Source organism: Neolamprologus brichardi, chromosome 14 (genome assembly GCF_056152115.1).
Source record: "Neolamprologus brichardi isolate AB-2024 chromosome 14, ASM5615211v1, whole genome shotgun sequence".
Lineage (NCBI taxonomy): Eukaryota > Metazoa > Chordata > Actinopteri > Cichliformes > Cichlidae > Neolamprologus > Neolamprologus brichardi.
This window is the reverse complement of record NC_142117.1, coordinates 13,398,199-13,426,072: the sequence shown is the minus strand read 5'-3', so window position 1 is coordinate 13,426,072 and position 27,874 is coordinate 13,398,199. Positions and strand designations below refer to the sequence as shown.

The window sequence follows — 27,874 nt, the reverse complement described above, 5'->3', positions numbered from 1 at the left end:
TGTAAACCTAGCAGCGACCGAGGATCGAGGACACGGGGTTGGGTCATGCTCAAACAGAACTAAATCGAGCGCAGGGGGAGGATGTCGGCAGAGAGAGAAAAGCCGAGCATCACTGAGAGTGAGAGAGAGCTGAGACGTGATAATCATTTAATCTGACACTGTCTCCGAGAAAGCGTTCACAGTGTTTGTTCAAATAAGAAAGAAGAGTGAGAAAGGAGGCAGAAGTCTGAGCCTCGGCCTGAACGTTGGGTTATCTTTTTCAGAAAGGTTAAAGAATAGGCGGTTGTGACGCTCCTCACGATGTCTGATCCAACGCCAGCCCTTTTACCACATCCGCCTTTTCCAAACTTATTATGCACCACCTGATGTTACCATGCAGTCCTTGCATTAGCACTGCTTAGTTTTGATCAGTCTTGGTGGTCTCCGCCAAAGACGTTATGTATTCGGCGGTGTTTGAATGTCTGTAAACATGATAGCTCAGATCATTTTGAAGGAATTCTGATAGAACCTTGTAGGGATCAATTTACCTATTTAGTGGTCAGAAATGGACAAGAACCTTATAACTTAGGAACTATATGTTCTGTGTATTGTCAAAATATACAAAGTACTGTGCAATGTTCCCTCTAATTTTTCATGTGTCTGAGCGAACACACTAACTTCCTGAGTGATGCCTTGGACCACTGTGAGCAACAGCAGACGTGTGCACTGTCACGCCAGCATCGAATCCATCCAAGTTACATGGTTTATTAAAATAATCAAATTACAGCGTTTACATTTATGTTAGACTACTTTTAATTAACTGCTTTAGCCCACTTACAATCAAAATTTAAAAAAAAAAATCTAGTTCATGACCTGTGTAGTATGTTAACACTATTGGTGGTAAAAAATAACTTGAACTCCAATTTTGAAAACAAAACTTTTTTTTTTTTTTAATAAAGCTCTGACTTGTATTATGAGTCTGTGGTCTGGGAGAGAGTCCTGTAACTCTCTGTCTGCAAAATACAGTATATAATGACCAATGTTGGGCAATTAATTATATAGTTACTTCTTCAAAAAAGTAACTGAGTTATGCAAACAACAAAGTTTTTTGCAGCTGTTTACCTAAAAATGCAGCCAAGGCGTTTTTAAAAATAAACATTTCAAACTATTTACAGAACAATCAGCTGTTCTGCATCAAATTTGATGCCACACAAATTATTTGTGTCACTCCAAAAAAAAATTTCTGTCCACTATGAGATAAAGGAGAACAACAGCCTGATACCTGCAGGCCTGACAACAGCAGATGTATCACTGCTGTAACACCTGTAACATTCAGCAGTCACCTCATTGTTCTGACACACACAACTAAACTATTGACTACACTACACACTAACGACACAAGATTTGCGCTAAACGTTGCAAATCTCTCACATCTCAAAACACCGCCGTCACTCCTAAAACTTCCCCCCTCCCTAAACAACTAAATGCCATGTTGCCATTTCATTTTTTGATTGGTCGACATGGTACATTTTTCGACCAATAGGAAAGGGTGGGGGGTTTTTTTGGTTTTGTTTTGTGCGTTTGAGCATTTTCCTTATAAAACGCCGTTTTTACCGTTTCTCCCCGCAGTAAATATAAACAACGATAGTGTTCAGGAAGAAAACCAAACATTGCACATATTTTTATCACAACTCTGGTTTTACGTGGCCTATCAACACAATTTAAAAACTGATATAAAGTCCACACTGTTTCCGTCTGTCCTGCTCACATCTCCAATGGTTGTACACGTTGTCATTATTGTGGCTTCACTCCACATCAGCCACGCTGCTTTGCCAGCTAAAACAGACGGTGTCTGTACATAAGGACGCTGTCACAACCTGTCGACGTTGATTAGCTGCGTATATACGAATGTGAATCGCATTATTGGCTGGAGTATGAGATAAGGCGGCATCATTCTAATCCCATACGGGAGCAGCCAGTCACTTACTGACTAACACTGCAAAACAGAATTGTTAAAGTTTTAATTTTAATTTCAATTCAGGTTAGATTTTTTTTTGTGCCCAACGCAGATTTTCTGTGTGCAGAGACCGTGCCAGCAGTGCATGATTGCTTAGAGGGAACATTGTTACTGTGTAAAGATTAAAAATGTCAGGTTGCATGTGACCTTTGACCCCTCCTTTATAACAATACATAAAGTCTGAATAAATGCAAAATCTTCACCTTTGATCAAAAAATGTATTCACTTGATATTTATCAGTAAACATTTAAATGAATTTACTAAACATTACAATGAATGTGTTAATATGTCAAGTATATTCAAATAACTTGTTTTTACTGCACTGCAAACTTCTTAAAATACAAAATACAATACAATTGCCTTAAAGTGAATAGCACCCACACAGAGAGCTACTTTGGTGAATGTTTGCACTCTCGGCGCTTCTTGTGAGGTCGATGAGGTCGGCGATTCTTAATTGGCCGTTGGTGTGAATGCGAATGGTTGTCTGTCTTTCTGTGTTAGCCCTGTGACACACTGGTAGCCTGACCAGGGTGTATCCTTCCTCCCTGAATTAGATAAGCGAAGAAGATGAATGGATGGATGAAGATTCATCCATTTGAACAGGGTTACTGGACCTCATTTTACAGAGTTCAGCTTTTTTGACTCGGGGGAAAATATCTCAGGCGGACCTCTTGCTTGTCGCATGCTTGGTGTCAGTGGCAGCTTAATCCAGAGTCAGAATGTCAGAAGATGCAGGGTTTTTGAAGCTGTGCAGTCATCCTAAGAAGCCTACTGTGACATTAAGATTTATAGTAGACTCTAAGCAAAATAAAAGCACACATCTAATGAAGAATAAAAAAGTAATAGTTCAATTTTCATATCTACTAATTAAAAACAGATTTTTAGTACGTTGTGTGATCATGGTGGAAAAGCAGTTACTATAATTATAACAGAATGAAACAAGTGTGCATATTTATGTGATATCCTGTCTTTTACTCCGTAATATGCATCACATGGCTTATAAAAGGACTGCATTTATATAGCACTTTTTTAGCAATACTTTACACCCACGTAAACTCATTTATTTCCACAGTCATGAAGCTTTCTACCTCCTGAGCCGCAGCGTCTATCATTAGACCGATTGGACTGGCAGAAGCTCGCATCTTTTCACGTCTTTCACTGAGTTAACTGAGCGGTGAATCAAGTTTCATTTGTAAAAATCAGTCAAATAATCGCGGCGGCTCAGAGCGTAGCTCACACTGTGGTGCGACGGAAGAAAGATGGCAGTTTGCAAAGTACATTATCTATGTTCAGTGTGACTGATCGCAGTGATTGCACGTGTTGCGTCATTTCTTGTTAATTTTTCAAGCTTAGCTCTTTGATTGAACACACTGATAGACGCAGCAGAGCAGCTACACGTCACCCGGTTCATTACACTTTAAGATATTATGCATAATGTTGGCTTTATGGCACTGGGCCCATCGTTTTCCTTCCTTCCAACGTTCGTCAAAAACAACAACAGACACACTTGCAGTTACATTTAGTATTCTGGCACTTGTTTACACTTCTGTATCTGACAGCAGCTCCGCAGCTCAGACATCAAAGCCGGTTGTGCTGCCCCTCCAGCCCTCACAAAGATCTTGCACAATCATGTCCTGTAATGTGCGGCCCTTGTGAATCATGCGGGCTTTTGATCGACATGCTGCATTATCTGATGGAGGAAGACAAAACTTGTAACGTCAGCTGACATAAATGTTTTGTTCTCCAAGTAAGAATGGCATGAAGACAAATCTATGCATGCTGTTGGCAAGTTTTATTATGAGACAAAACTGCATTTAGGCTGATGGTTCACCACGGACGTGTTTGCTCAGAATGAAAAACGACAAGCTGTCAAAGCTGCGGGCAGCTGTGGTCTGACAGCAGATGGACATGTGTGTACATCACCAGTATTTTACCAATAACAGCGCTGGATTAGAAGCTGATACTCCCTGTTTTCTATCTCTGCAAGTTTCACCAAATCAGATACGGACTCAACATGGAAAACTGTTGGATTTGAACAGAAGCCCACCTTCTGGCTTTTTAAGCTGCATATCTGTATGACACACTGTTTCATCACTACCGTCTGCGTAAAAAGAAAAAAAATGACTACCCGCTGTGACGCTCCCACTGAGTGGGAACGTTACTTATAACACTTTACAGCAAATTAGTCGAAACTGGTTTGGATGCAGTAGATTGCGCCTGGAGTGAAAATGGTGAGCGATTATCAAGATATCGACGTAAAACTCTTTGTCTCTGCCTTTTTTCAGGCCGCAGCTGTTTGAGATGGATGCCGTTCTGCGTGGTGATCTACGAGCTCGCTGTTCACTGTGACCTACATACACAGAGGGCTCCTTGCAGAACAAGATACCCACTCTGCGAAAAAGAGAAGAAAAAGAAAGGTGACGTCTACCGCTGACATGATTAAGCAGGCGGTGGCATGAAAGCAAAGCAGATTCTGGAGCTAAATCAAAAGGCACAAGATGTCTTGCAAGCTTTTGAAAGCTGGGCAAATGATTTTTCAGGTCACATCTTATTGTTTTTAAATAGGTATGTAGCAGATGTTAAAATAGCCCAAATCCCTTGTGGTTTCGTGTGAAGCTAAAAATGGGTCTGGAGCTGGTCTTGCTGCCACTGGGAATTAGTCCCTGAAACACTGGAAGTGGAACATCCTGCTCTCATTGTCATGAAAATATGAGACGTAAATGATCAGCGTTCCATTCACCTGCCTCTCAGGAAGTCGGTGTAACCGCGGGGAAGCTGTTGCGCGCAGGAAATACTTCTGTAGGAAATTGGATGTTACAGAAGAGCACAAGAGGAAGCATTCGTGCCTTGTGCAGATTGCTCTGTGCTCTCTTAGTGTGGCACAAATCATTTGTTACGTTCCCCCTTTCATGAATAACAAAGACCGAGCGCCGGCTTTGACATTTTCTGCACGATGTTACGGCCTCTCCACCTGTTGATCTTTTTGGCTCCCCCTCGTTGCTCTGTTGCCATAGAAACCCTCGGAGAGGAACGAGGGCACCGAAAATGAAACTGGGCCTCGTAGTAGGAGGCAACACCGGACATGCATCAGCGCTCTCCTCCCACTGGCTTTGTCAAACGCTTTTAGAAGCCACAATAATGAGATTCTGTTGGAGCAGCTCCGGACCATCTGAACACACACCTACAAAGCACGCTTGAATCATGACAGGGGGAGAGAGGAGGATGACAGGGAGGATGTTCTGAAGTGACAGTACCAAATATGATTCAGGGGAGTCTGGTCTTCAGCCGGCTTTGGCTGACGTTACAAAGGAAGTGAGGAAGCCCGACTGTTCAGTTTGTGCAAAAAAGAACAGAGTTAAATATTTAAAAAAACACAGGAAGAGAGTGGCATTGTTCCTCAAAGAAAAAATCTACTGTTACAGATAGTGTCTTTTTAACTAGTATAAGTCCATGCCACAGTGTTGTTTGCTCTGTTTGTGCAGCTGATATACTTAGAAGTAAAAAAAAAAAGATTTAGCAATGATTCCATTATTGATATCATTGGGTTCTCATTGGCTCTGCTTTGAGAGCAGCCACCATCATTAAGAATTAAGTCCTTACTCAAAAAAGTAATGCAGTAAGCAATTTATAATACTACTCGTTACATTACTTTTGCGTTGATCCATAAAATATATAAACCTTTAGGTTACAGGCCCACACATCGATACAAGTCACTATACTAAGTATGATCCTTCTCTTAGTATCTCTTATCTCTTAGATGATAACCAGCCCAAAGATACTTTAAAGTGGTCACCACAGTGACTCTGCTTTAGAAACATGAACAGGCAGAAATGCAGGACACAGCTTACGAGTTTTTACCTGTTGACTTTAGGGTCTGGCTGCTGGGCTAGGGTCAGCATTTACACGGCTTTAACAACATCCTGGGCTCTTGGCTAGCTTAGTATTAGCACGCTATTTAGCTAGCTTAGCCTTAGCATGCTTTCTGTGCAAGTGCTTGAAAAGACCAGAAGTTGTGTTAGCAGCAAAATGCAGTTGTTTCTGACCTGGTTGCAGTTTCTACTCTACCATTGTCCTCTTATGTGCAATAAAAGTAAAAGTAGTGTCCAGAACTACGCTGTAGACTGTGCCACTTGTACTCCTCCAGCACACAAAGTGAAATCAGTTGATTGTAGGAGTACAAGTGGAATTGACAAACGGGATCATAGGCAAGCCGGGATGGCCGGCCTGTTTGCAGAGCAGACTCAAAAGCAGACACAGGAAAGAGAAAACTAAGGTATAACAAAAAGCGAGCTGTTTATTTGGCTGATAGGGGGAAGAGAAGAAAAAAAAACACAAAACAAAGGCAAGATTAACTGGGATAAAACTAAACTAGAAACTAAACTAAACAAGACAAAAAAAAAAACAAGACTTGAGGCAGAGAAAACAGAAACCTGAAAAACCATGAGACAAGACATGAAGCAATACAGATGACCTGATACTGAGCAAAGGGAGACAGAGGATTTAAATACACAGAAGGGTAATGAGGGAAGTGGAAACACCTGGGGAAACACAGCTGACACGAATTAACACATCACCACAGGGAAAACAAAAGTAAACACGCTGAACATGGAAACAAGACTTTCAATATAAAACAGGAAACATGTTGAGACATGAACTGGCACACAAGAGAGTGAGCGAGTGAGTGAGAGAGGAGGAGGGACACAGAGGAGAGAGACACAAGGGTAGCCTACATAGGCAAGGAGATAACACGTGATAAACAGCAAAAGACTCATAAACAAAGAGACGATGGACGATAACATAAACTAGACTAAACTTCAACTAAGACTAACTAATAATAACCCCAGAACAACACTATCTCATAAGTAACCAAAAATACAAAATGCTGAGAATGCCAGACAGGAATGTGAAGTCATTTTTTCATAAGAAGTAGCTGAATAATGTTGGAAGAATCAGTTCAGGACATTTTTTGAAGTTTTCACATAGACACGAGGGATTCATCTGCTCCAGACGTGTTGTCATTGCAGTATTCAGTTTTTGATGCTGGTAGGCAAGAGGCACAACACAAGGCCCATGTGCTGTCTGTGATGTTTAGCGGATAATCATCTGCACCGTATTCTCACATGGGTGCATTCAGACGTCACACAGGATCTCATCACACGGGGGAAGCTGGCAGGTTAAAGACCGTTTAATGTCACAGCGGAAATGTTTGCAGCTGAACGTCTTTAAACTGTCACAGGAGTCTCGTCTAATTTACTTTATGATGGATTGTGCATTTAAAAACTACGTGAGGATACACGTGCTTCTTTTGGGTTCAATAACTGTTGCAAACAAACAAGTAACAAGTTGTTCTGCTTGTTTCACTATTTCATGAAATGTTGCAAGCATACACACATACACACGCCTGATAGGTGTGCGTAAGCACCCTGCTGATGAACAGCGATTGACTGCTGATCAGTGACGTTTGATGTGAGCGGAGCAGATGTTAGAGGCGGATGAATCAGCAGGAGACGAAGCTCCAGACTGGATCAATTCCTCCTGGCAGAGAGCTTCATCCACTAACACCCTCCTCCTCCACCCCCTACAGCTCACTGGTTACCCAACACTCGATACGAGGCTTCAAATAAACACTCAATTTATTTAGTCAGAAACTGAAAAAACACTCAGGCTCTGTAAACCATATTGTTTCTTGGTACAGGAAGAGGAACACAATACAAAACCATGATTTTTACCAATTTATGCAAAATTAATTATGTAAAAATTGAACATTTTAATCTAAAATGTTACATTTAATGAAATCTGGTCAAATGAAATGTACTCTGCTGGTACACATTCATTTTTTACAAGGCAAATTTTCCTTAATGATTAATTATCATTAAGGAAAAATCTTTTGGTGAAAAATCTTTTTTGTGTGTATGTAAGCACTGATTAAACAGCAACAATCACAAATTAAATTATAGCTGCAAGCAGCGTTGAGAGGGCCCTCGCATCCCAGCGCATTGAGCCACGCCCAACACCTACACCCAGCAGGTGGCGATAGAGATTACCATCTGATGTAATGTCACACTGATGCATATAATGTGTGGAACCACCAGTTAAAATCTCATCTAGATCAATGAGGATTATAGCCAACGGTGCAAATTGGGATTACATGTCGAATGATTGAAATTCGCAGTGGCGCCACGCTGAGCGTGAGCGTATTATAAATCGCTGAGCTTTTGAGTTTACGTCATAGGGCGTCTATGACGTAAACTCAAAAGCTCAGCGATTTAATATGGCCCAGGTGTGTAATTGATCTTACCAAATAGGAATTTGACCTGACACGTGTGCAAAATTTCATGAGTTTTTGAGCTTGTTTAGGCTCCCTTGCACACTAGTGCTCGGGCCCTAAGAAAGTAAAATTAAACGTATGAAAGGGTTTTCAGTGAAAAGTGATGGAAGAGGAGAAAATATAAGAAAACTATCCCCCGTGACAAGTCTGTCCACGGTGTATCGCACAGTTCCATCTCCTTGTTGCTATTGTCCTATTGTTCTCAAACATAAGGCCTGGGGTCCAGAATCGCCCAGGCAATGACTCCAATCCGGCCCTTTGGATGGCTTTTGAAAATATGAAAGGAGTTCACCAAATATGAAGGAGTGCACCACTATTTGCAATCCATTTTACACAAAAAGTAATTAAGTCTACAGAAAAGTCCTAAAAAAATGTATATTTTAATATTTTATAGCCAATTCTGGGCAATAAACTAGCTTTTTCTATAATTCTGCACATTTTTCATGTAGTTTCACTGGTTCGGGCTCACTTGCTATCAAAGTCGTCAGTATGTGGCCCACAATGTGAAATAAGTATAGCGTCCCTGATTTAGGCACATTGGATCTGTTAGGTTGAGGTTTTGCAGAATCGAGGTTAGAATCAGAGGTGCTGGTCAAAGTCGGAAATAGAAGATTTACAGCATCATAAATTATAGCTTTCACAGTAGCTGTTAAAATAATCAACACTTCTGTCAAACAGATTGCACAAAGTAGCTGAACACAGTAACTCTGTTATGATGTTTCTGTTATGTTTCACAGGTTTTATATAATAATATGTGAAACACCTCCGAGATTAACGGCCCTGCGATCTTTGGGGGAATTTTAAAGACAAAAAGTTTCTTTATCACTTTTACTGAACAAGAATCCTAAATTGATTACATATTTATTTATGAAATATCAAAACTGTAAATTAGAGCATAAATAACAGCTTAGTCCTAAGATGTATGGTATATAGACTTGTAGTCAAGACCGCCTAAACCAAGACCAAGACAATACCAAGACCAAGACAAACAGAGTCAAGACCAAGATAATGTCGAGACGAGACCAAGATCGAGACCGAGACAAAAAAGTCTTTAAACTGCAGCCAGATGCTGCTTCGTTTACAGGTGTCAGGCATATTTATGTGTTATGCTCTCGCACAGCCCTCCTCACCGCTGTCTACTGTCTCACTCACTTACTGAGAGGACAGACGCACGCTCCACTTGACCGTCGCGTCTCTCACCCTCTCTGTTTTTCACATAATGATATTATCCTATATCCTCGCATGTGATTGGCCACAATATGGAGGGATTGGGGCATAGCTGAGCCACTGTGTGAGAGCTGAGCAGCGAAAGGAAATTAAGTGAGGAGCCGGCTCTCGCTCAATGGGAGTCGACTCTTCTGATTCACTACAAAGCACGGCTCTTAGAGCTGATGCTTTCGCACATGACACATTATTGAACGTTACGTTGTGTGTCATGGATGCTGTTGACTCCAAATCTCCCGACCACTATGTCAATCTGAGACAGCAAGATCAAGACAAGACCAAGACCACGTAAAAGTGGTCTCGAGACCGGTCTCGGGACATCCAACTCTAATGGTGTAACTATAGTAATAACAACCAGAAAGCATTTTCTAGGTAATTTAGAAACAGTCATGTTTCTAAATTACCTAGAAAATACTGTTAAAAGTGGCTTAAACTAAAATGAGACTTTTGATACAGTCCAACCAATACAACATTCATGCTCACAGCCAATTTAGCATCACATACATTATTTTTATTAGTAGTAAGTAGTAGTAGTAATAACAATAATATGATACTATTATTACTATAATACCATTATCAGTTGGTTACAATGATTTCAGTCTGTTTGAACACTGATTTGGATGCATGTGCTCGAGTCAGAGCTCTCCCTTCCACTACAAAAACAAGTGGAACTTCTTTATTGTCATCTGTGTACTTCCTGATGAATACATTTCTACCACAATCCCCAACAGACAGCCAAATTTTCCACAGCGCCTCTCCTATCAACTGAAAGACGGGCCCAGCTGTTAATACAAGCTAATCTCTGTGTCTAACGCCTCAGGCTGGTGACTGCGCCTCGCTCGTCTCTCTGTCGGAGGTGCTCGACTGGTCCTGAAGGGATTTTTTTTGGATTAAGCTGGCATTGATTGTCTGCAACTGAGAGAAGACGTTCATGACACACACCAGTACACAGACACTTGCCACAGCGTGGTGGCGTGTCTCCCAGCTGGCCTCATTAAATGACATATTGTCGTATAAACCTGACTGACAAGTTGTGTTTGAGAAAGAGATGGCAGGAGTCAGTTCTGCATCTGTCACTGAGTCACCATGTTTTGGAAGATAGAGGGCAACAGAGCAGAGGATGATTCGCGCGCTCGCTCTGCTGCCGGTCTCTCTTCGAAGGCATTTGTATGGATCAGAACTCAGGACACGTCTCTGCAAGCCCAAACTACCCTAAACCATGGAGGGCAAGCAGTTTTCAAATGCATCTTGCTCCTATATTGTCACTGTAAGCGTTAACTGTTTACACGTGGTTATTAACACTATCATTAAAATGTGGCCAAAGTGAGACTGAAAAACAGTCAGCGTGAAAACGAAAATAACAAAGACGTCACAGGCAGCTGCTGCAGAAGTAAACAGGCCATTAGTCACAGTTTCATTTATAAGATATAAATAGAGTCCAACCCAGCAAATTTATGAACAAATAACAACAGGTTAGATTAAAAAAAGATACATTTTTAATACTGGGTGTGTGTTGATGTCTGAGCCAGGAGTGCAGGGATTGAATGAACAGTAGCAGTATCTAAGAACAGTTGGGACGAGGGCAGCAGAAAACTGGAAAAGCAAGTGATACTAAAAAGAAACAGCCGGAGGAAGATTTTGAAGCTCATTAGGTTTTTTGGCAACAGGTCAGTAACATGATTGAATACAAAAATAGCATTCAGAGAGGCAGAGCTTATCAGAAGTAAAGACTGACAGAACTTCACCAACCTGCAAATGGCTCTGCATACAAATTGTGGACCAATTTCAACATAATGTTTGTTTACATTAAACAGCAAAGACTTTGAATAGCTCATCATCGACAGGGGTGCACATAAGTGGTCCGCAGGTGCGCATTCGCTGTCAAAATAGAAGACGCGCACCAGATAAGAAGTTCCAACACGCACATGCTCACATTTGCGTACATATAAAAGGCACTGTTTTTGTCCGCTAGAGTGGGATTTTCTCGGCATTCATCATTTGTTTGAAGCCAGCTCACCTCCCGCAACCACTTTTCTGAGAATATGCGCTTCTTTTGTGGTTTGGACTCCTGACATTTCTTTGGAGGTGGAGAAACATCAAAGTAATTGCTTAAAGGAGCTTCTTTGACATCTTTAAGAGTTCTAAACAAATGTCTGTCCTCCTCCAGAACATCTTATGTACACAAACACGCGTTGAAACTTCTTATCTGGTGCGCGTCTTTTATTTTGACAGTGAATGCGCACCTGCGGACGACTTCTGTGCACCCTGTCTATAAAGCATAATATCATCAAAAAGGTTTCAAAATCTGGAGAAATCTCTGTGCGCAATGATGAAAATCTGAGTCTGTCACAGAAATCTGTTGGATGTTTTTCAAATATCAAAGTAATGCAGAACGATGCTGGTTAGCATGGCTATCATTTTTTTGCATCTTCCATTCATAGAGAGGACAAGAAAGAGAGATGGGCTACAGACTGGTGATTCTGTATATGGAGTTTGTATGTCCTAGTGACCACTCAAAGTAAAGTTATGGCTTTGTCTGCATGTATTTAGCTGCTAGAGGTTTTCTTTGCTGCTAGAAAGACTTCATACAGAGCTCTCCTGTCTTGTGCTTTCTCCGTGGTGGGTGGGGGTGCTGTACTGGGCTCTGTGTGTTTCTGAGATGGCCATATAAGGAAAACCCCTCCTGCTTACATCATCCAGAATCAAGAAGGAACGAAATACAGCAGAAATCATTTATACACTTTAAAGCTGGAGTAGCTAGTAGCTTGCAAATAACGATTTTTTTTTTAAAAACACGCCACACTCATGAAACACATACTCAAACCTTCCACACCCCTGATACAGACACTGATTATGTTGACAGGAGCAACAACAAGACTAATCATTACAAGCGACAGTAAAATGATGGTGTCACAGTGAGGGTTATAATCGGGGGGAATTAGTGCTGAGTAAGAGCTGCACAGCCATTTTTATATCATACAGTGACTAGCGATGAAACTGGCTGCTGCTCCATTAAATATATAAATAGAAAAGAGGGCAGATGAAACGCAATAGAAACCACAGGGAGAATTGTAATGACTTTTCTATCCAGGACAGGAGGTGGAAGTTTTGCTGCCAGGCAAAAGAAGAATTAAAGAGCAAATGACACAGACACAAAAGTCCCATTCACGATGAGCGCGCCGGGGGGGCGGCTGCAGATACTCGAGTGGCCAGGGCTGTATGAAAAAGAACAAGAAAAGAAAAGAAATGATTGAGGTTGAACAGCGGTATTATATTTTGCTTGTTGTTAGCTGACTAGTGCGGTGGATGACTTGCTTTAATAATGAATTCTGCGCTGTTCTGTAACCACCAATTGAAACACTTTCAAAAAATTTTAGGGGGGTATGTAAAATTTCTCTACTGCTTAGTGGTGGTTTAATTGAGCTAAATGCTAACATCAGTATATTGATATGTAGTCAATGACAGTGCTATTTGTTTAATGTTGTTTCTAATCACATTGCTTATGATATTTACCCTGTTTAGCATCCACACAAGAAGCACCTAACAGCAACATGGCAACCAGAGGTCACTAAAAGTCAGTGACATTCGATAACTTCAAGCGATGATCGGAGAAATAACCGCTCGGGACGTGGAGTTAACTTCAGGGCAAGCAGTTAAAGTGACTACCAGTGAGAGTGAAGGATACTTTTGATTGACATGTGGCTGCTGGCCATAACCAGCTAAGAGGTCGCTGAGGTCTGGACCTCGGTAACCAAGAGAATAAAAATTGGCCCTACTCAATGCCTGATGCTCTGGATCTATTTTAATTTAAAAGACTGTACAGGACTGTCTTTTTCTGTTGGGTTGTTTTGAGTTTTGGGGGGGAGATTTCTAGGTTTATAGTTGGGTTTTTTCTTTAATGTAATTATACCAATGATTCTTAAGGTTGGGTTTCTGGTTTCTAGTTTATGTTTAATCTCTAGAGTCTGTACTTAGATTTTCCATTCTTTGCTACTTCAATTAAGTTTCAATCTTATATACAGTGGAATTTACATAAACTATCACATTTAAGCCACTTTTTATTTGAAGGTAAAGAGCCCACAATATTATATATAGATACCCCAATAATCACACCAACCCCTTTGGGCAAGCATTGGGTGAAACTTTAAGAAACTTCCAAAAGAGCCAGATTCAGGTAGCAGCAGCCAACTGCCACAACCGATAAGGGGGTGAGGGGAAAGGGAAGAGAGCAAAGACAGAGAGCACAAAAGGTAAACAAGAATATTGGAATATTATATTTTTTAATTCTTCTATTTTAGTTTAGCCTGGCCTCCCTGGTCTCTTCTTTGATCTTGCCATTGAGACTTTATCTCTGCTGCATGATTCCCCATTTGGTCCTCTGTCTCTTGTGCTTTGTTGTCAGTTTTACTTCTCTTGTCATTGTCTTAATTAGTTTCAGCTGAGCCCTGTTAACCCGGCGTTTCCGCTCTCCTTGATTATCTTCCTTTATCTATTTAAATCCTCAGTTTTCATCTATTCTATTCTATTTGTCGCTGTTGCCCTCCTTCATGTGCTTGCTCTGTTGTTTTATTTTTTGCCCCTTTTCAGATTACCTCAGTAAAAGTTTATTTTTCTGTTTAAGAAATTGGTCTCAAAAGTCTCCATTTGAGCCTGCAGTCTGTACTTTATGACAGTGATTTCTGCCTAGTTAAGACTCCACTCTGCTGTGTCTCTGAGTGGGTTGTGATTGGGGGTCTTGGTTGATCACTCATGAGGAATGATAACTGGTTGGTTTGACTATAATAAAACACTTTTGGTCGTCATTTATTATTAAACTACCAGGTTACAGTCACAATATGACAAAGTGGCAAATAGTTCGGTTACCTAGGCAACCAGAACCTTGACTGCCCAGCAATGTGCACCGCCCCTTTAAATTAACGTGTTACCATGCTAGTAAACCTATCACAGAGGTATTTAATCCTGATGACCCAAAACCTTACAAGCCTGCACATTTAAATTTGATGAAATGCTAAAGGGATTTTATCCAATAGAGGAGATATTTCACTCTGAACCACATAACTGAACCTGATGGTGGCATTAAAGGAAAAGTCAGAGGGTCAATAGAGCCTGTAGGATCAATCTTCAGGGCACTGTGAATCTTTATGCAAATTTTAACTGCAATACTTCAAACAACCTGGAAACTCACTGGTTATTGTTTTTTTGACTCAACCTCTGGATACAGCTGCCAGTATTTTGGGGCTTCGAGTGTAGATAATGAATATCCAGACAGTAATCTAATATCTGTACAAGACCTTCTGCTCAGCGCACCATTCATTGATTAACAGTGTGAGTAGATTGAGGTTATGTTTTAAAATAGCTGATAAAACCTTCACCGGAGGATAGGCAACAGTTCTGAGACTGTGTGTATATTGAGAACTGACCAAACAACAGACATACAGATATCTGTCTCCAGATCATCCAGTGCAGCAGCTGTAGATATGGTTCAATCAGCAGTGGACTTTTTGACTCAGAAGATTGAAGTCACCACCTAGAACAACACTACTACTTTCAGTCTGTCTAAAAAAACACATTCGAAACAACCAATGTGATTGAAATCACGGCAGCATGTGCACTTGCTTTTGAGCAGCTCATATCCACCGCATTTGTATTAGACTTCACTAATCCTCACACCAGCGTCTCCTCGTACTCTTTCCCCAGATCAAAAGAGCAGGTGATGTGTGATATGGAAATGACCAGAGTCTTTGGCCTCAAGCCTTCCTGTTCAAAGGCGGCACATGTATGCCTCGGGACATCTACATGAACACCACCAACACCTCAGTGATAATAGCTCAAAGAAGGCTCTTTTTGCTGAAGGGTAGATACCAAATCAAAGGTATCAGTGGGGGCATTCACATCCTGCTAGCATCCCTTCATTCATCTGTACCTAATTAAACAAGCAGCCATGTTTCTCTTTGCTAACAGTTTATCCGCTTACTAGAATCAGAACCTATTTTTGTCTTTGTCACAAAAAGATTTTGACACATTTCCATTGCACTGCCCGCTGCTTTATTCAAGTTTTGCCTTCACTAAGGTGTAATGAGCACTGAAGCTTCTAGTTTTTGCCAGTGAAGGTTTTAGTAACAGCAACTTCAGCATCCATCTATTCAACACCTTTTGAGAATATGAGAAGAATCTCTCTTCCAATGAAAGAAAGAAAAACTATTTAATCAGCCTTAAAATGTGTCTTTATTCGTAATTAGAGTGAGGCAAAGAAGCTGGACATAAAACAGTTTTAAAAGTAACCGTGGACTCCTTTAATGGGAAATTCGACTTTCAACATTGTGGCATCGGCGTGACCTGAGATCTTCACATAACGACTGGTCGGTAAAGCAAAGATTAAAGCCTTGCATCTTGTTCTGCTGATCCTTGTGCCTGGTCTGAACCTGCATTTAAGTGCTACGTGGTGTAATATCCAGTTAGAAATTCGCTGATATTACCCACCAAGAAATCGTATTTATTCAAGCAATTAGAATCGGCAGTCAGCTAACACTAAAGTAGGTTTTTCTGACCATTTCAGTCCCAGTTATGATCATCAGTCAGGGCAGTTCATAGAGACTGTGATGTGATGCACATGAATGTTACTTTGCAGTCTTGTATGATTCAGAATCACCAGCTTTGCCATGTGGAAAATCTTCTAAACAAACAACGATTCACTGACAACCACATTCTTTACAAAATAAAGAGGATAAGCAAACTTACTGATGCACAGTATACAGCATATATAAATAGAAATGTATTCTTTATGCTTGCTGTCTTCCCGCTGACTAACAAGCCAGGGATATCAAAGAGACCAAAGGCTGGTGATGAGCTCTGAGCTCCGCTTAATTGGATGTAGCTCAGGCTGTATCTGTAGCAGCAGAGTGAATGGTCCTGGGAGACAAGAGCTGACCGCCACACACCCACACACAGACTCCCTTCTCTTCCAATTAAAAAGAGCTTCAGGACTTGGTTTTGTTTACTTTCGCAGAGTCCTGTCAGGAGAACGATCTTTTCATTGAAGAGTTGGCACATGCAGCTGGAAAAGAAAATACACCGTCTGTCATTAGAACATTAATTTTGCTTCCTGCTCGAAACTTTTTGAAAAAATTGCTGGTGACTCTCGCTGTGTTTGTGGTTTAAAGTCTAATAAACGTCTTCAGCCTGCTTCTGGATCTTAGAAAAATGTAGGGAAAAAAAACCCAAAACAAAAAGTAGACACAAATTATACTGTAAGTAATTTTAAATAGTTCATAAGTACAGTTTAAGTGGTGCTTAAATGCAGGTACTTTATGGGAAAAGAGGCACAAATTATACTGTGAGTAATTTTTGTAGCGTCTAAGTAAATTGGCTAAGCGACTAAGTGTGTATGTAAATTTTAAATAGTGTGTAATGTCAGGTATTTTACAGAAAGGAGATACAAATAATATTGTAAGTAATGTTAAGTGGTATGTGATTCCTGTATTGGAGGGAACATTTCCAGGTCCTGTAAATGCTTTCTACTTTCAGCAGCGTGGGTTTTATTATGTAGTGGGTTAACCTCGCCTTTTTACATTATTATTATGTGTTGGTGCTGCACAATTCAATTGTCTTCTTATACCGTCTATAAAAATGTGATAGGGATGGTTCTCCCTTTCCTACCAACCACAAATACCGCAGGGCAAGTCCAACACTGTTCAACCATCAACCAGAGCTTTCAAAAAGACTGAGGAAAAATTACATTAGGGTGAATGAAGAAAGACTTATTCCAGTAGAATAATTTGTAGAACAAAACAGAATTAACAAGAAATAGTTCTTATTAGCTTTGAATACTTTTATTTATACCAGTAACGTACTGTTTGTACAGTTTAGTTACTTCTTTGGACTGCTTTTGTGCTTTCTTCTTTTGATTTTTGTTTTCTTATGTTCTCTCTAGAGGTAATATCTGAAAATAATCTGTTTGCGAATTAGAAAAGCTTCTGATTCTACATATATTTAGGCGATATTTTTCATTCTATGAATATGGAAATGTATTTATTTTGCCTGCAACCCCACTGTGTGGATCAGAATCATCTTTATTTGGCCAAGTTTGTGCACAAAAACAAGGAATGTGACCGCAATTCACTATGCAAACAACTATACAAACTATAAATGCAAAACTGAGTAGTATAACTGCATATGTGCATATGACCTGAATGATATAACAGCAGGTTATTTCACATTGTTCGTCAGAGTGACAGCTGATTATTGCATTTTTATTGCACTGACAGTAACAAAATGAGTTCTCTTTTTACTTACCTGTCTTACCTGTCCCACTGTGCAGGTGTCAGCTCTGCTCCACGTGTCTGTTCCTTTATGACACACGGAGCAGAGCACCAGAGAAGTGCTTTATTTGTCTTCTAGCACAGAAAGACGCTATATGTAACAATCACATTAGTAAAATTGTTACTTGTTATGTTCATACGCTGGTTTTTGAACATTTAGTAAAAGTTTTTGACCTAATGACAGACACAGACTCAGCTGTAGCTAGCATGACGTCACCTACTGACATGTGAGGCCTCGAGATGAGCATTTTCAGCCTTGTCATCTTTGTGAGAAGAGAAACTGCGGGCTCATTGGTCAATCACAAGTCATGAGCCAATAAGTATAGCTCTTTTCTGAAATATACAACCTGGATCATATATTTAATTGAACCAAAATGAGTGACTGAGTCCATAAACTGACAACATTATGATCTGTAGTGACAGTAGGGAGCAGGTGGAGGACAGCCTGGAGAGGTGGAGGTATGCTCTGGAGAGAGTAGTAGAAACTAGATAGAATACAGACAGGAGGCAGAGCTGAAGGTGTTAAGATTTTCACTGGGACTGACCAGGATGGACAAGATTAGAAGGTACATGGATGTAGTGAGCCAGCATAAAGAATAGGTGCAGCTTAGGCTCTCACTCATGTTTCGAGTCTTGCATGCTAAGTTAAGCTAACCTTCCACTGGTTAGATCTGCCCACGACGCCACAGATGTTAGAAAAGGGTGCAAGAAGCCTGAAGATTTCAACTATGCTTACGTAACAGCACAACAGAGAAAGCATGAGTGGGTAATGAGAGAGAATAATGATTGGCAAATCTTCCAGCTGAGATCTAAAAAGATCATCATCAAAAGACTTGAAACGCCGCTAGTTCTTCGCAGCGCTGACATGCTCATATGAGCTTATTAAGCTGGGGCAGACCTGCCTGCTGTAGAGGCTAATAACTCATGTGCCATATATCACCTCTCTGAATAGCAGCAAATAAAAATGAATTCTGTGTTTATAATGCCAGGGCTGTAGTTTAGTCTGCAAATTCTGCCATGATCCACTGCTTTAATATGCAGTAGCTGACTGGCTTAGTAACCCATGCAGCAAGCGCTCCGTGAATTTGCTTCATGACGGATGGTTGTTTGGTGCTGTAACAGCCCTACTGTGTTGTAGAGCAAGCTAGCAAATCCATCAGGGTGCACAACAGGCCCTTCAGTAATGAATAAGTGAGCGGCTGAGCGGCTAATAACTCGCAGAAAGGCCAGTGGCAGTAAATTCCATCAGGATAGCTTACAGGCCGCTATCCAAGAAAAAAAAAGGTACAGGCAAATATTAAACCCAGAGAGTTAAACACGTAGAGGGTTTATTTTTCCCATGTTGCCCACTGCTGTGGTTTGCATTAGTCTGCTTTGATTAGAGCAGTATACACACTGCCAGGGAGGTAAGTAACAAAGCAGGATTAGCCGCAGAACTTAAAATATGTCGCAAAATATCCCGAGGCACAACAAAGACTTAAAAGTAAGCACACTGTGCAAGTTTTGTTTCACAGATTCAGCTTTGTGAGCAGCGTCACAGGCTGGAGGTAGAATTTCGATTAAAAGAGGAGGAAAGTGTGGAGTTTTCATAGCTTTCTGTCACTGTTTCTCCTTTCTTCATTCTCATTTCTTAAGCTAGGAGTAGGCGGATCGATCCAAATATCGATAGGATCGATACCAATGCTGCTACAGATATCAGATCGATACTAGCGTGACGGGATCGATATTTTGCTGTGTTTCACTCGCCTAAGTTCAGTGCGTTGCACCCGTTCATCAGAAAGTAGACAAACACCGCTCCTCTCATGCAGGCACACTTTGCTCCGCCCCCTCCTCCATGCCCTGCTGTGCACAACAGCAACGTGTTGCAGTGAATGAGGAAGTATAGCATTGTGTAGAAGTTCTTTACAGCTGTGAATTAAAACACTGGAAACAGTTATGCGTGTACTGTGGAACACCATCGACTTGTGCTACTGGTCATTAAAATATGTGCAGATTTGGCAGATTGATGATCGTTCATCATCTCATAAATCATGACACACCGCTGTTCCCTACTTAAGCTGCCTTTAAAAGTTAAAAGCATCAGTCTCTGCATTGGTGTTGGCAATATTGGCCCTGTATGCTCGGTATTGGATCGATACCAAAATTTGCAGTATGGCACAGCGCTACCGTAGGCCACTACGTCTTCCCACCATATGACTTGTCCTCCTCCTGCTTTGCCCTGTCTCTTTTCTTCAGCCTCTCCTCCCCCTCTCTCACTCGACCATCTGCGGTTTGACGCATGCACAGGACGTGAGATGCAAACCAGCTTTGTGCTCAGCCAGTCAGGTCATTTACTAAATCTCAATTGACTGCTGCTCCAGTTTCCATGGAGAAGAAACAAGCAACAGGGGAGCGCAAAAATCAATGATTCCCCACTGGGCCCGGCTCGGGTCTTGTGCCGGGCCTGAGCTGTGGCGCATAAGAGGATGTTGTTGTCCTGCACAACAAAACACTGTGCAGAGTGCTCGGGCAGTCGTGCGTTCTCCTCTTTGCATTAAATTGTCACCCCACAGTGGGTGTAATGTCCAGCCTCAGCTCAGGTGGTGCGATGACACCGGCGTCTGCGGTTTGTGTGGGCCAGAGTAACAGTTAAGCAGGCTGCAGAGGTAAAAATAAAAAATGCTTTCTATTCTGAGAGTTAAAACCAGGACAGCCAAGGAGACAGTGATCGTGTCCCTTGCTAAACACTCCACTAAATTATTTAGATCCTGCTAGCGCCTGTCTTCTATCGTACATACATGGATACATATGCTTTGTAAGGAAGCACTCAGCATGCAAAGGTGCTAACAGTAGGGGGAGGATATGGCTGCCACCTGTTGGTGATTCTGCTGAGGTTCACCCAGTCACCTTGCTGTTTCCCCTCCGTGATGCTGCGGCAGACTCATTTATCCTCTCTGCCGCTGGCGGATGCTCTCTTTCACCCCAGCATGACTCAGAAGCCTGGCTGCCTATTGAGCCTAATGCTGCAGATGCTCAGCTACAGTTCGCTCATTTTAAGCTTCGAAATGAAGCTCGTGTAATCCAGCAGCAGATGTGATTTTTGCGAAAATCAGAAATGTGCCAAACTGAATAAAAGAACGAGGGCTTAGTCAGGAGTACACAGGTGGAGCTGAAGTGTAGGTTAACGTCAAGGAAAAGCAAAATAGAGGAAAATTTCTGTCCTGTTCATTTAAATTCAATTCAGTTTTACTTTTACAGCCCCAAACATAACAACAGTCGCCACAAAACACTTTATATTGTAAGGTAAAGACCCTACAATAATACAGAAACACTATGAGCAAGCATTTGGCGACAGTAGGAAGGAAAAACTCCCTTTAAACAGGAAGAAACCTTCAGCAGACCAGGCTCAGGCAGGAGCATCTGCTTCTGTTAAAGTCTGCTAGCGAACAGCTTGTCACTCATCAAAACTGTATTCCAGTGGAGTAAAACAACTCTTTAAATATGCCATGTTAACAAAACCTTGCTCCTGACACTTTCTCCAGTGGGCTCTCAGTTTACCTTAATAAAAGCTCTGTGCTGGTTTAAAAGACAGACGTGAGCATCTTCAGGAATATGTGAAAAAAAAAAAACAGCACTTCTCTTATTCATCACCATCCAGATGTAGTTAATGAATTCAGTGTGGCTCTGCATCCCTGGTGTTAATAAATTCATCCATACTTGAGTTTACACCCCAGTGAACGTGCTCACTAGTGTGCAGCAGATAAATGTTAACTGTAACTTTGCAGTTCACATAAATAACATCAAAATAATGTTTTATAACATATAATAAACTACTTATATACGCTTTATATATGGTACAGATAAAAATACACACATTTATAGTTTTCGCTTGCATCGCACTGCTGCCGCTCTTCCCTCCTGTTGCCACAGCAACGCAGCACTCGTCTCCATGTCTCGGCGATAGCACATGCTTTGATTAAATCACCGTTGGTAAACGGCGGGGAGCACTACAACGCAGTGTACCCTCAGCCTAATCTAGTGTAAAGGCGCACGTAGAAATAACACGGACACATGATGCAGGTTTGTCATTGACGTCATCTTTGGTGAAGCCTCGATTATGATCCTAAAATAGCAGTGAAAGTTCCCACAACCGAAAACAATTATGGGTCTCTGTGATAATAACATAAATGCGCACTAAACCAAACTAAACTACATTTTCCCACCGTGCTTTTACAGAAAGTGACACAACTGGTGCCAATTTTCTCCACATGACCGACAAAATTGCCAAACTTGCACCGGCTACTCCTGACCTCCACTTCCTGCTCACTAAGTATGTGAAATCTTCTCCAGCAAAAGCATCGCTTACAGGGACTGCTCACAGTCCATCGTGTGACAACACAGGTAGCAAAAGGTTCAAAAATTAAATACCTCACAGTTGCGTCCAGTGAAGCCCTGGTTACACGTACACGCGTACTCCCAGATGTCCTCTGGCCTGCCTGCCGAGGGGAGGAGGGCCAAGCAGAATCCCCCGTTGAGGCAGGGTCTGCCTTCGCAGGGGTCCGGACGAGGTGTCGCCTGGGTCGGGGTGGGCTCGGCCGGTGCCGGGGTGTCCGGGGCCAGCTGGAACGGAGAGGGGACGGCCCCGATGCTGCTGCTGTTGCTGCCGCTGGTCAGGAGCAGGACGGTGAGAAGCAGGGGGGACGTGAAGCTCCCTGCGTTCTTTGTGGGACGGCAGCAAGGAACTGCCGGCACACTGAACACACTCATCCTCATCCTGATCCTCTTAGTCTGGTTTTCTTTTCTTTTCTTTGTTTGTGGGGGGGTTGGGGGTGCGGGGGAAAAGGTTGTGTGTTTCTTTTGCGTCTTTGCTCAGAGCTGCTGCTCCTGTTGACCGGGCTCAGCAGCAACTGAGAGGTGTATGACAAATGTGTGTGTGTGTGTGAAAGGAGGAGAGAGCGAGAGAGGGGCGGAGGAGGAGGCAGGCTGGTTGGATGCTGAGGCTCAGCTGTGCGCGGGTAGAATGACTGAGAGGAGACTGGCTGATGGAGAGAAAGTAGGGATGCGAGAGGAGAAGGGGAGGGCTCTCTGCTTTTTTCTGCCTCCGAGTCACAGTGACGATGATTGCTGACGACACTCTCTCTCTCACACACACAAACACACACACCATCCTCCGCTACCCCCTCCTCCTCCTCCTCCTCATCACCAACTTCATGCACACTCTCTCTCCTGGCTTGCCTTCACTGTGCAGAGAAACAGTGAAGAGGAGCACTGCACCTTCCTCATTTAGAGTCTCATCATCCATATCCTCTTCTTGGAGTTTGGCCTCCAAGGAGGCAGGGAGGAGGCCATTATACAGGGAAAGCAGAGAAGGAGGGGTTGGTGAGAAAACTCTCATCAGCTTTGCCAAAAGATTGGCTGCTTTCGAGTGATAACAGGCGGCATTACCATAAGGGAGATAATGCACTCTGGGCTTGAATACTGCAAAATCATGCTGATCGAGTTTGGCTGGCATGCTCCGAAAACTTAATCCATAAAGTTCTGTAACAAAAAAGTGTGCATAGATAAAACTGAAAGCAAGGGTTACTTAGGCCTCCCAAATCACAACAGCACAGACATGTTTCGAGCTGTTTTAAAATGAATTCAAATCCCTTGCTTTTTTAGCTTTAAGAGCATCAGTGAATTATGCCAAGAAATGTGTTTAAAATGTTGCCATCAGTTCTCTTTTGGGGTAGATTTTCCTTTGAGCAGACATGGTTTTTAATACGATGCAGTTCTTTGTTGTTCAAAATCCTGCAGTAGGCGATTACAGTTGATCACGTTCATGTAGCAGTCGATGTCAAAGCCAATATATTGATTACAGGAAGTATGACAACCTGACAGCTGTGGACATAACGAAAAGATTACCCACGTGACCGCACCTGAGCGAGCTATAGTTAGGGTCAGGACATAGACTGTAAATAAAAAACGGACAGCACCTCAATGACATCACAGTCCAGCTGTTTCCATCTCTTTGAAGACAGACATCGGCGGGTCTCACTGGGACCATTCGTTTCACTTTAAATTAAATTATAAATCGCAGAATCTGAAGCACCTGCTTTAAAAATAAGACTTCAAATGTAAACTCGAAAAAAGGAAAAGTTTACCGAGGTCATCAATCACGTGGAAGCGAGGCGGTCTTCAATTCAATTCAGTGTCCCGAATACCTCTCAATTTGCTCAGGTCCAGTCAAGGTTTACAGGACATGGGGAGCTGCAGTCTCTTATGAGACTAAAATAAGAGACTGCAGTCTTCAGAGACAATAGCTGACTGCGACCACAAGATGGCAATAATCTACAGGCTGGACGCTGCGTGCTTAGAGTCAGTGTGCTGTTAGAATATGAACGTTTGCCCCAGTCCAGAGGTCGAGAGCACTCTGGAGCAAGTTATCGTCAAGGATGTCTCTGTATAATATTGCATTCATCCGTCCCTCGACCCAGTCTAGTCTCTCAGTTTCTCTGCCATCACCATGCCACACTGTAGGGATGGTAATGGTCAGGTGACGATTGGTGCCTGGTTTCCTCCAGACCTGACACTTGGCATTCAGGCTAAAGAGTTTTTGTTTCTAATGGTCTGAGAGTCCTTCAGGTACCTTTCGGTAAACTCCCTGCAGGCTGCCATGTGGCGGCTTCTGTTTGAAGAATCCTGGTGGTTACATAAACTTTAATTTATGGATGATGTTGCCACCGTGCTTATCGGCACCTTCAGTGGTGCAAAAACTTTTCTGTACTATTCCCCAGATCTGTGCCTCGGTACAATCCTGTCTCTGAGGTTTACACACAATTCATTGGTCCTCTTGTGCTCTTATGGGGATGCTCCAGAGATCCATTTTGAGTGTCATGACAAAGGCTGTGAATACTTATGTACATGTTATATTTTTTTATAAATTTGCAAGAATGTTAAGCAAACTTATTTCTACTTTGTTATTACGGGCTCAAGTGTCAAAGTTTGAAGTGAAAAACAAGTTTCATCTATTTTGGAATAAGACTCTAACATGACAGAATATGGAACAAATGAAGTATTGATGCACTGTACATCCAAAACTTTAGTATGAGGAACAAGAGATCGATACCATGTACTCAAACTCTAGACCTTACCAGGGGTGGGCAACTCCAGGCCTCGAGGGCCGGTGTCCCTGCAGGTTTTAGATGTGTCCTTGAACCAACACAGCTGATTTAAATGGCTAAATTAGCTCCTCAACATGTCCTGAAGTTCTCCAGAGGCCTGGTAAGGAACTAATCATGTGATTCAGGTGTGTTGACCCAAGGTGAGATCTAAGACCTGCAGGACACCGGCCCTTGGGGCCTGGAATTGCCCACCCCTGCAACTATACTGGCAACTCAAGTCAGGCTTTGAAAGAGACAAATATCCTAAGTGTCAGGGTTACCTTTAAATTTGAGCAGATCTCTTTTATTTATTACAAATATAAATATTTTTTAGTCAGCAAAACTAATAACATGGAAAGTGTAATTCAGGAGAAATATTAAAGCACACATCCGTTTCCTATGCCGTGAAATCAAAAGTTGTAACAGTCCTTGACCTTGTCCATAATATAAGATTGATGCCCTCAGTCATTTAAAACAGCTGCAGGTTGTTGCAGCATGCTCATTGTGATCAATACAAAACCTTTCTGCTGTCTATGTCATCCTGGCCTCAACCTTCCCCATTTCCATAATGAATGTCCACTGGTGCCACTTGGTGCAGTGTGAAGTGAATATTTTCACCTCACACTGCACCGAGTGGCTCTGAACACTGGCATTGCTGCAGACAGAGCTCGTGAAGCGAGGTTGACGTTTAAACATCAGTCCATGGAGATGTTCGTCAGATGAAACCAACATGTTTTGTTTTTACATTTTTAATCAATGAAACCATTTTCTACAAACAGAGGTCCAAAATGGAAAATGGCTTTGTGTTCCAAACACACATCTTATGCAATGTTAAATCTAAAGCTAAGCTCTTTTGTTGTCAAACCATGCCCAACGGGCGGCCTGTAAATGGTTACCGTCTCCACAGCAAATCATTTCCACCAGGACACCGTGGAGTCCTGTGATCCAGAATGACAGGTGTTGAAAAACATTTCGAGCTTTGGGGGAACCTCTGAAAACTGTTCAAGAACTATGAAATAACCCAGCTGGTTCCAACATGCCAAAGCAATGGCAAAGAGCATTAGTCAAACGGTAATATGAGTCAAACAGTTACTTTATTTATGTTCAGGTAAAAACATGAACCTGATGCAGTAAATTATTGCAGATCTTAGAAACCAGCACATGAACGTTGGGGCCAGGAGAGCATACAGTGGCGCCCTCCCCTGGCAACAGACTGCAGGTGCACACCACAGTTTGTTCCAAGCCAGCAGTGCAAAGAAAAAAAAAAAAAAAAAAAACTACAGCAAGAAATAAAGACAATATAGAAAATTAAAAAAAAGAGAAAAAAAAAAAGAGGTAAAGCAGACATTCCCACTTCAAACGGGGTGTGAAACTGCATATATATTTTATTCCAGAAAATGAACTTGAAATGCTAATCTGGCTATGAAACGATAAAAATGAGACCAGCCAAACTTTGTGCCCAGCTACATTATGTGTTGAGGGTTGCTCAGAGCTTGGTCTACCAAGATAACCCTACGCGTCCGGTAGGATCCAACAGAAAGACGCCAACTCTATTAAAATAAGAGCAAAAAAAATTTACCTGGTCAACACATTAGTTACAACTCTTCATTTGAGCTGAAGCTCTCGGAAATGAGGCCAGAACACAATCTCAGAAGGAGCAGAGGGAGAGAGAGCGAGAGGAGAAAAAAAAAAAAAAAAGATAATATGAGCTCATCACTACCCGCATTCAACCAACTGCAACTTTCATTTCCACAACTTGAAGCAAAGACACACTGGGGGGAGGGGGAAGCCGAACCAAATCAAAATAAAAAATAATAATAACAATAATGCAACACACGAACTGGGGGCGAATATAATACAGAACAGAATGCGAACAGTCGAACTGAGGGGGAGACGTGAAAACAAAGAGCTATTCTATCAAATGTGTAGAATGAGCAAAGTCTGCAAATTTGTCTGTACAAATGATCTTTGGAGCTAAAGTAAACCTAGCTTGCTCAATGGAACCCGCCCTCCCCGCTCCCCTTCCTCCCCCGTCACCCAGTGATGCTGTCCACCACTCTGGAGAGGAGACATCCCTTTTTTTTTCTTTTTTGTCTTGTTTAAATATCACATAGCAATTTAAAATGTCACCCAGATGTTTTCATCTTTTTTAACATTACTCAACTACTGATATAAGATTTTACTCTCTTTATATTTTAAGTTCTGCGTCATGGAACACCCTTCCATTTTTCTTTTTTTTTCCCTCCTTTTTTTGAGAGACAGGGGCAGCAAATATATATTTAGAGTCTTAATTTTTCTGCAAGCTGCTTTCTCTAACAAGAAGGCTGTACATGTAGCCTTAATGTGTGTGATTACAAAAAAACTAAGAAGGAAGTCATGATTTCATCGGTTGCTGTAGAAGGCATTTGAATGTTGAGATGTGGCGAGATCAGGAAAGGTGGAAAGACTGCTGGCCCTCGCGAGCCGCAATCAACAGTTTCTCTCGCATGATCTCTATGCTGGAGTAGTCAGGCAGCTTCAGGTAGTTGACGCATGTCATGACTGAGGGGAGGAAGTCGTCTGGATTCTCCGTCGACTCAAACGTCTTCCTCACAATCGTCAGAGGTGGGTTCAGGCTCCGGAAACCTGGCGTGCAAGGGCAACAGCGGGTGAGCGCGAGGCAGACTTGCAGTACAAACACATCCGAGTTTATTTGATTAAGAGTCACATGTCAGGCTCATTAAATGGTGTGCGTGTGTGTATGATGCGCCTCACCTCCGACGGGCAGTCTTGGGCTTCCTGTGACAAACTGCAGAAACAGTCTTTGCTGCTCGGCATCGAAGCTGCTCAACACCTCAAACAGGAACCGAACTGCACGGCTGCAAAACGGGATGAAATGGTTGAGAAA

At 42.0% G+C, this 27,874-nt stretch overlaps 2 protein-coding genes across 7 annotated transcripts in view; both read right to left on the bottom strand.

Annotated features, from left to right (window-relative positions):
* Positions 1 to 22,889, bottom strand: part of dner (delta/notch-like EGF repeat containing) — a 76,683-nt gene extending 53,794 nt beyond the window's left edge. The window contains exon 1 of the mRNA XM_087850864.1: positions 22,274 to 22,889. Coding sequence (XP_087706990.1) covers positions 22,274 to 22,618 — 345 coding nt within the window. The 5' untranslated portion in view covers positions 22,619 to 22,889. The remainder of the gene's footprint in view (positions 1 to 22,273) is intronic.
* A 3,173-nt stretch (positions 22,890 to 26,062) lies between these two features.
* trip12 (thyroid hormone receptor interactor 12) overlaps positions 26,063 to 27,874 on the bottom strand; it is a 28,372-nt gene continuing 26,560 nt past the window's right edge. For all 6 annotated transcript variants that reach the window (XM_087850859.1, XM_087850862.1, XM_087850858.1 and 3 more), the window contains 2 exons: positions 27,742 to 27,845; positions 26,063 to 27,612 (listed from right to left, as the gene is read on the bottom strand). In XM_087850859.1, coding sequence (XP_087706985.1) covers positions 27,416 to 27,612; positions 27,742 to 27,845 — 301 coding nt within the window. In that variant the 3' untranslated portion in view covers positions 26,063 to 27,415. The remainder of the gene's footprint in view (positions 27,613 to 27,741; positions 27,846 to 27,874) is intronic.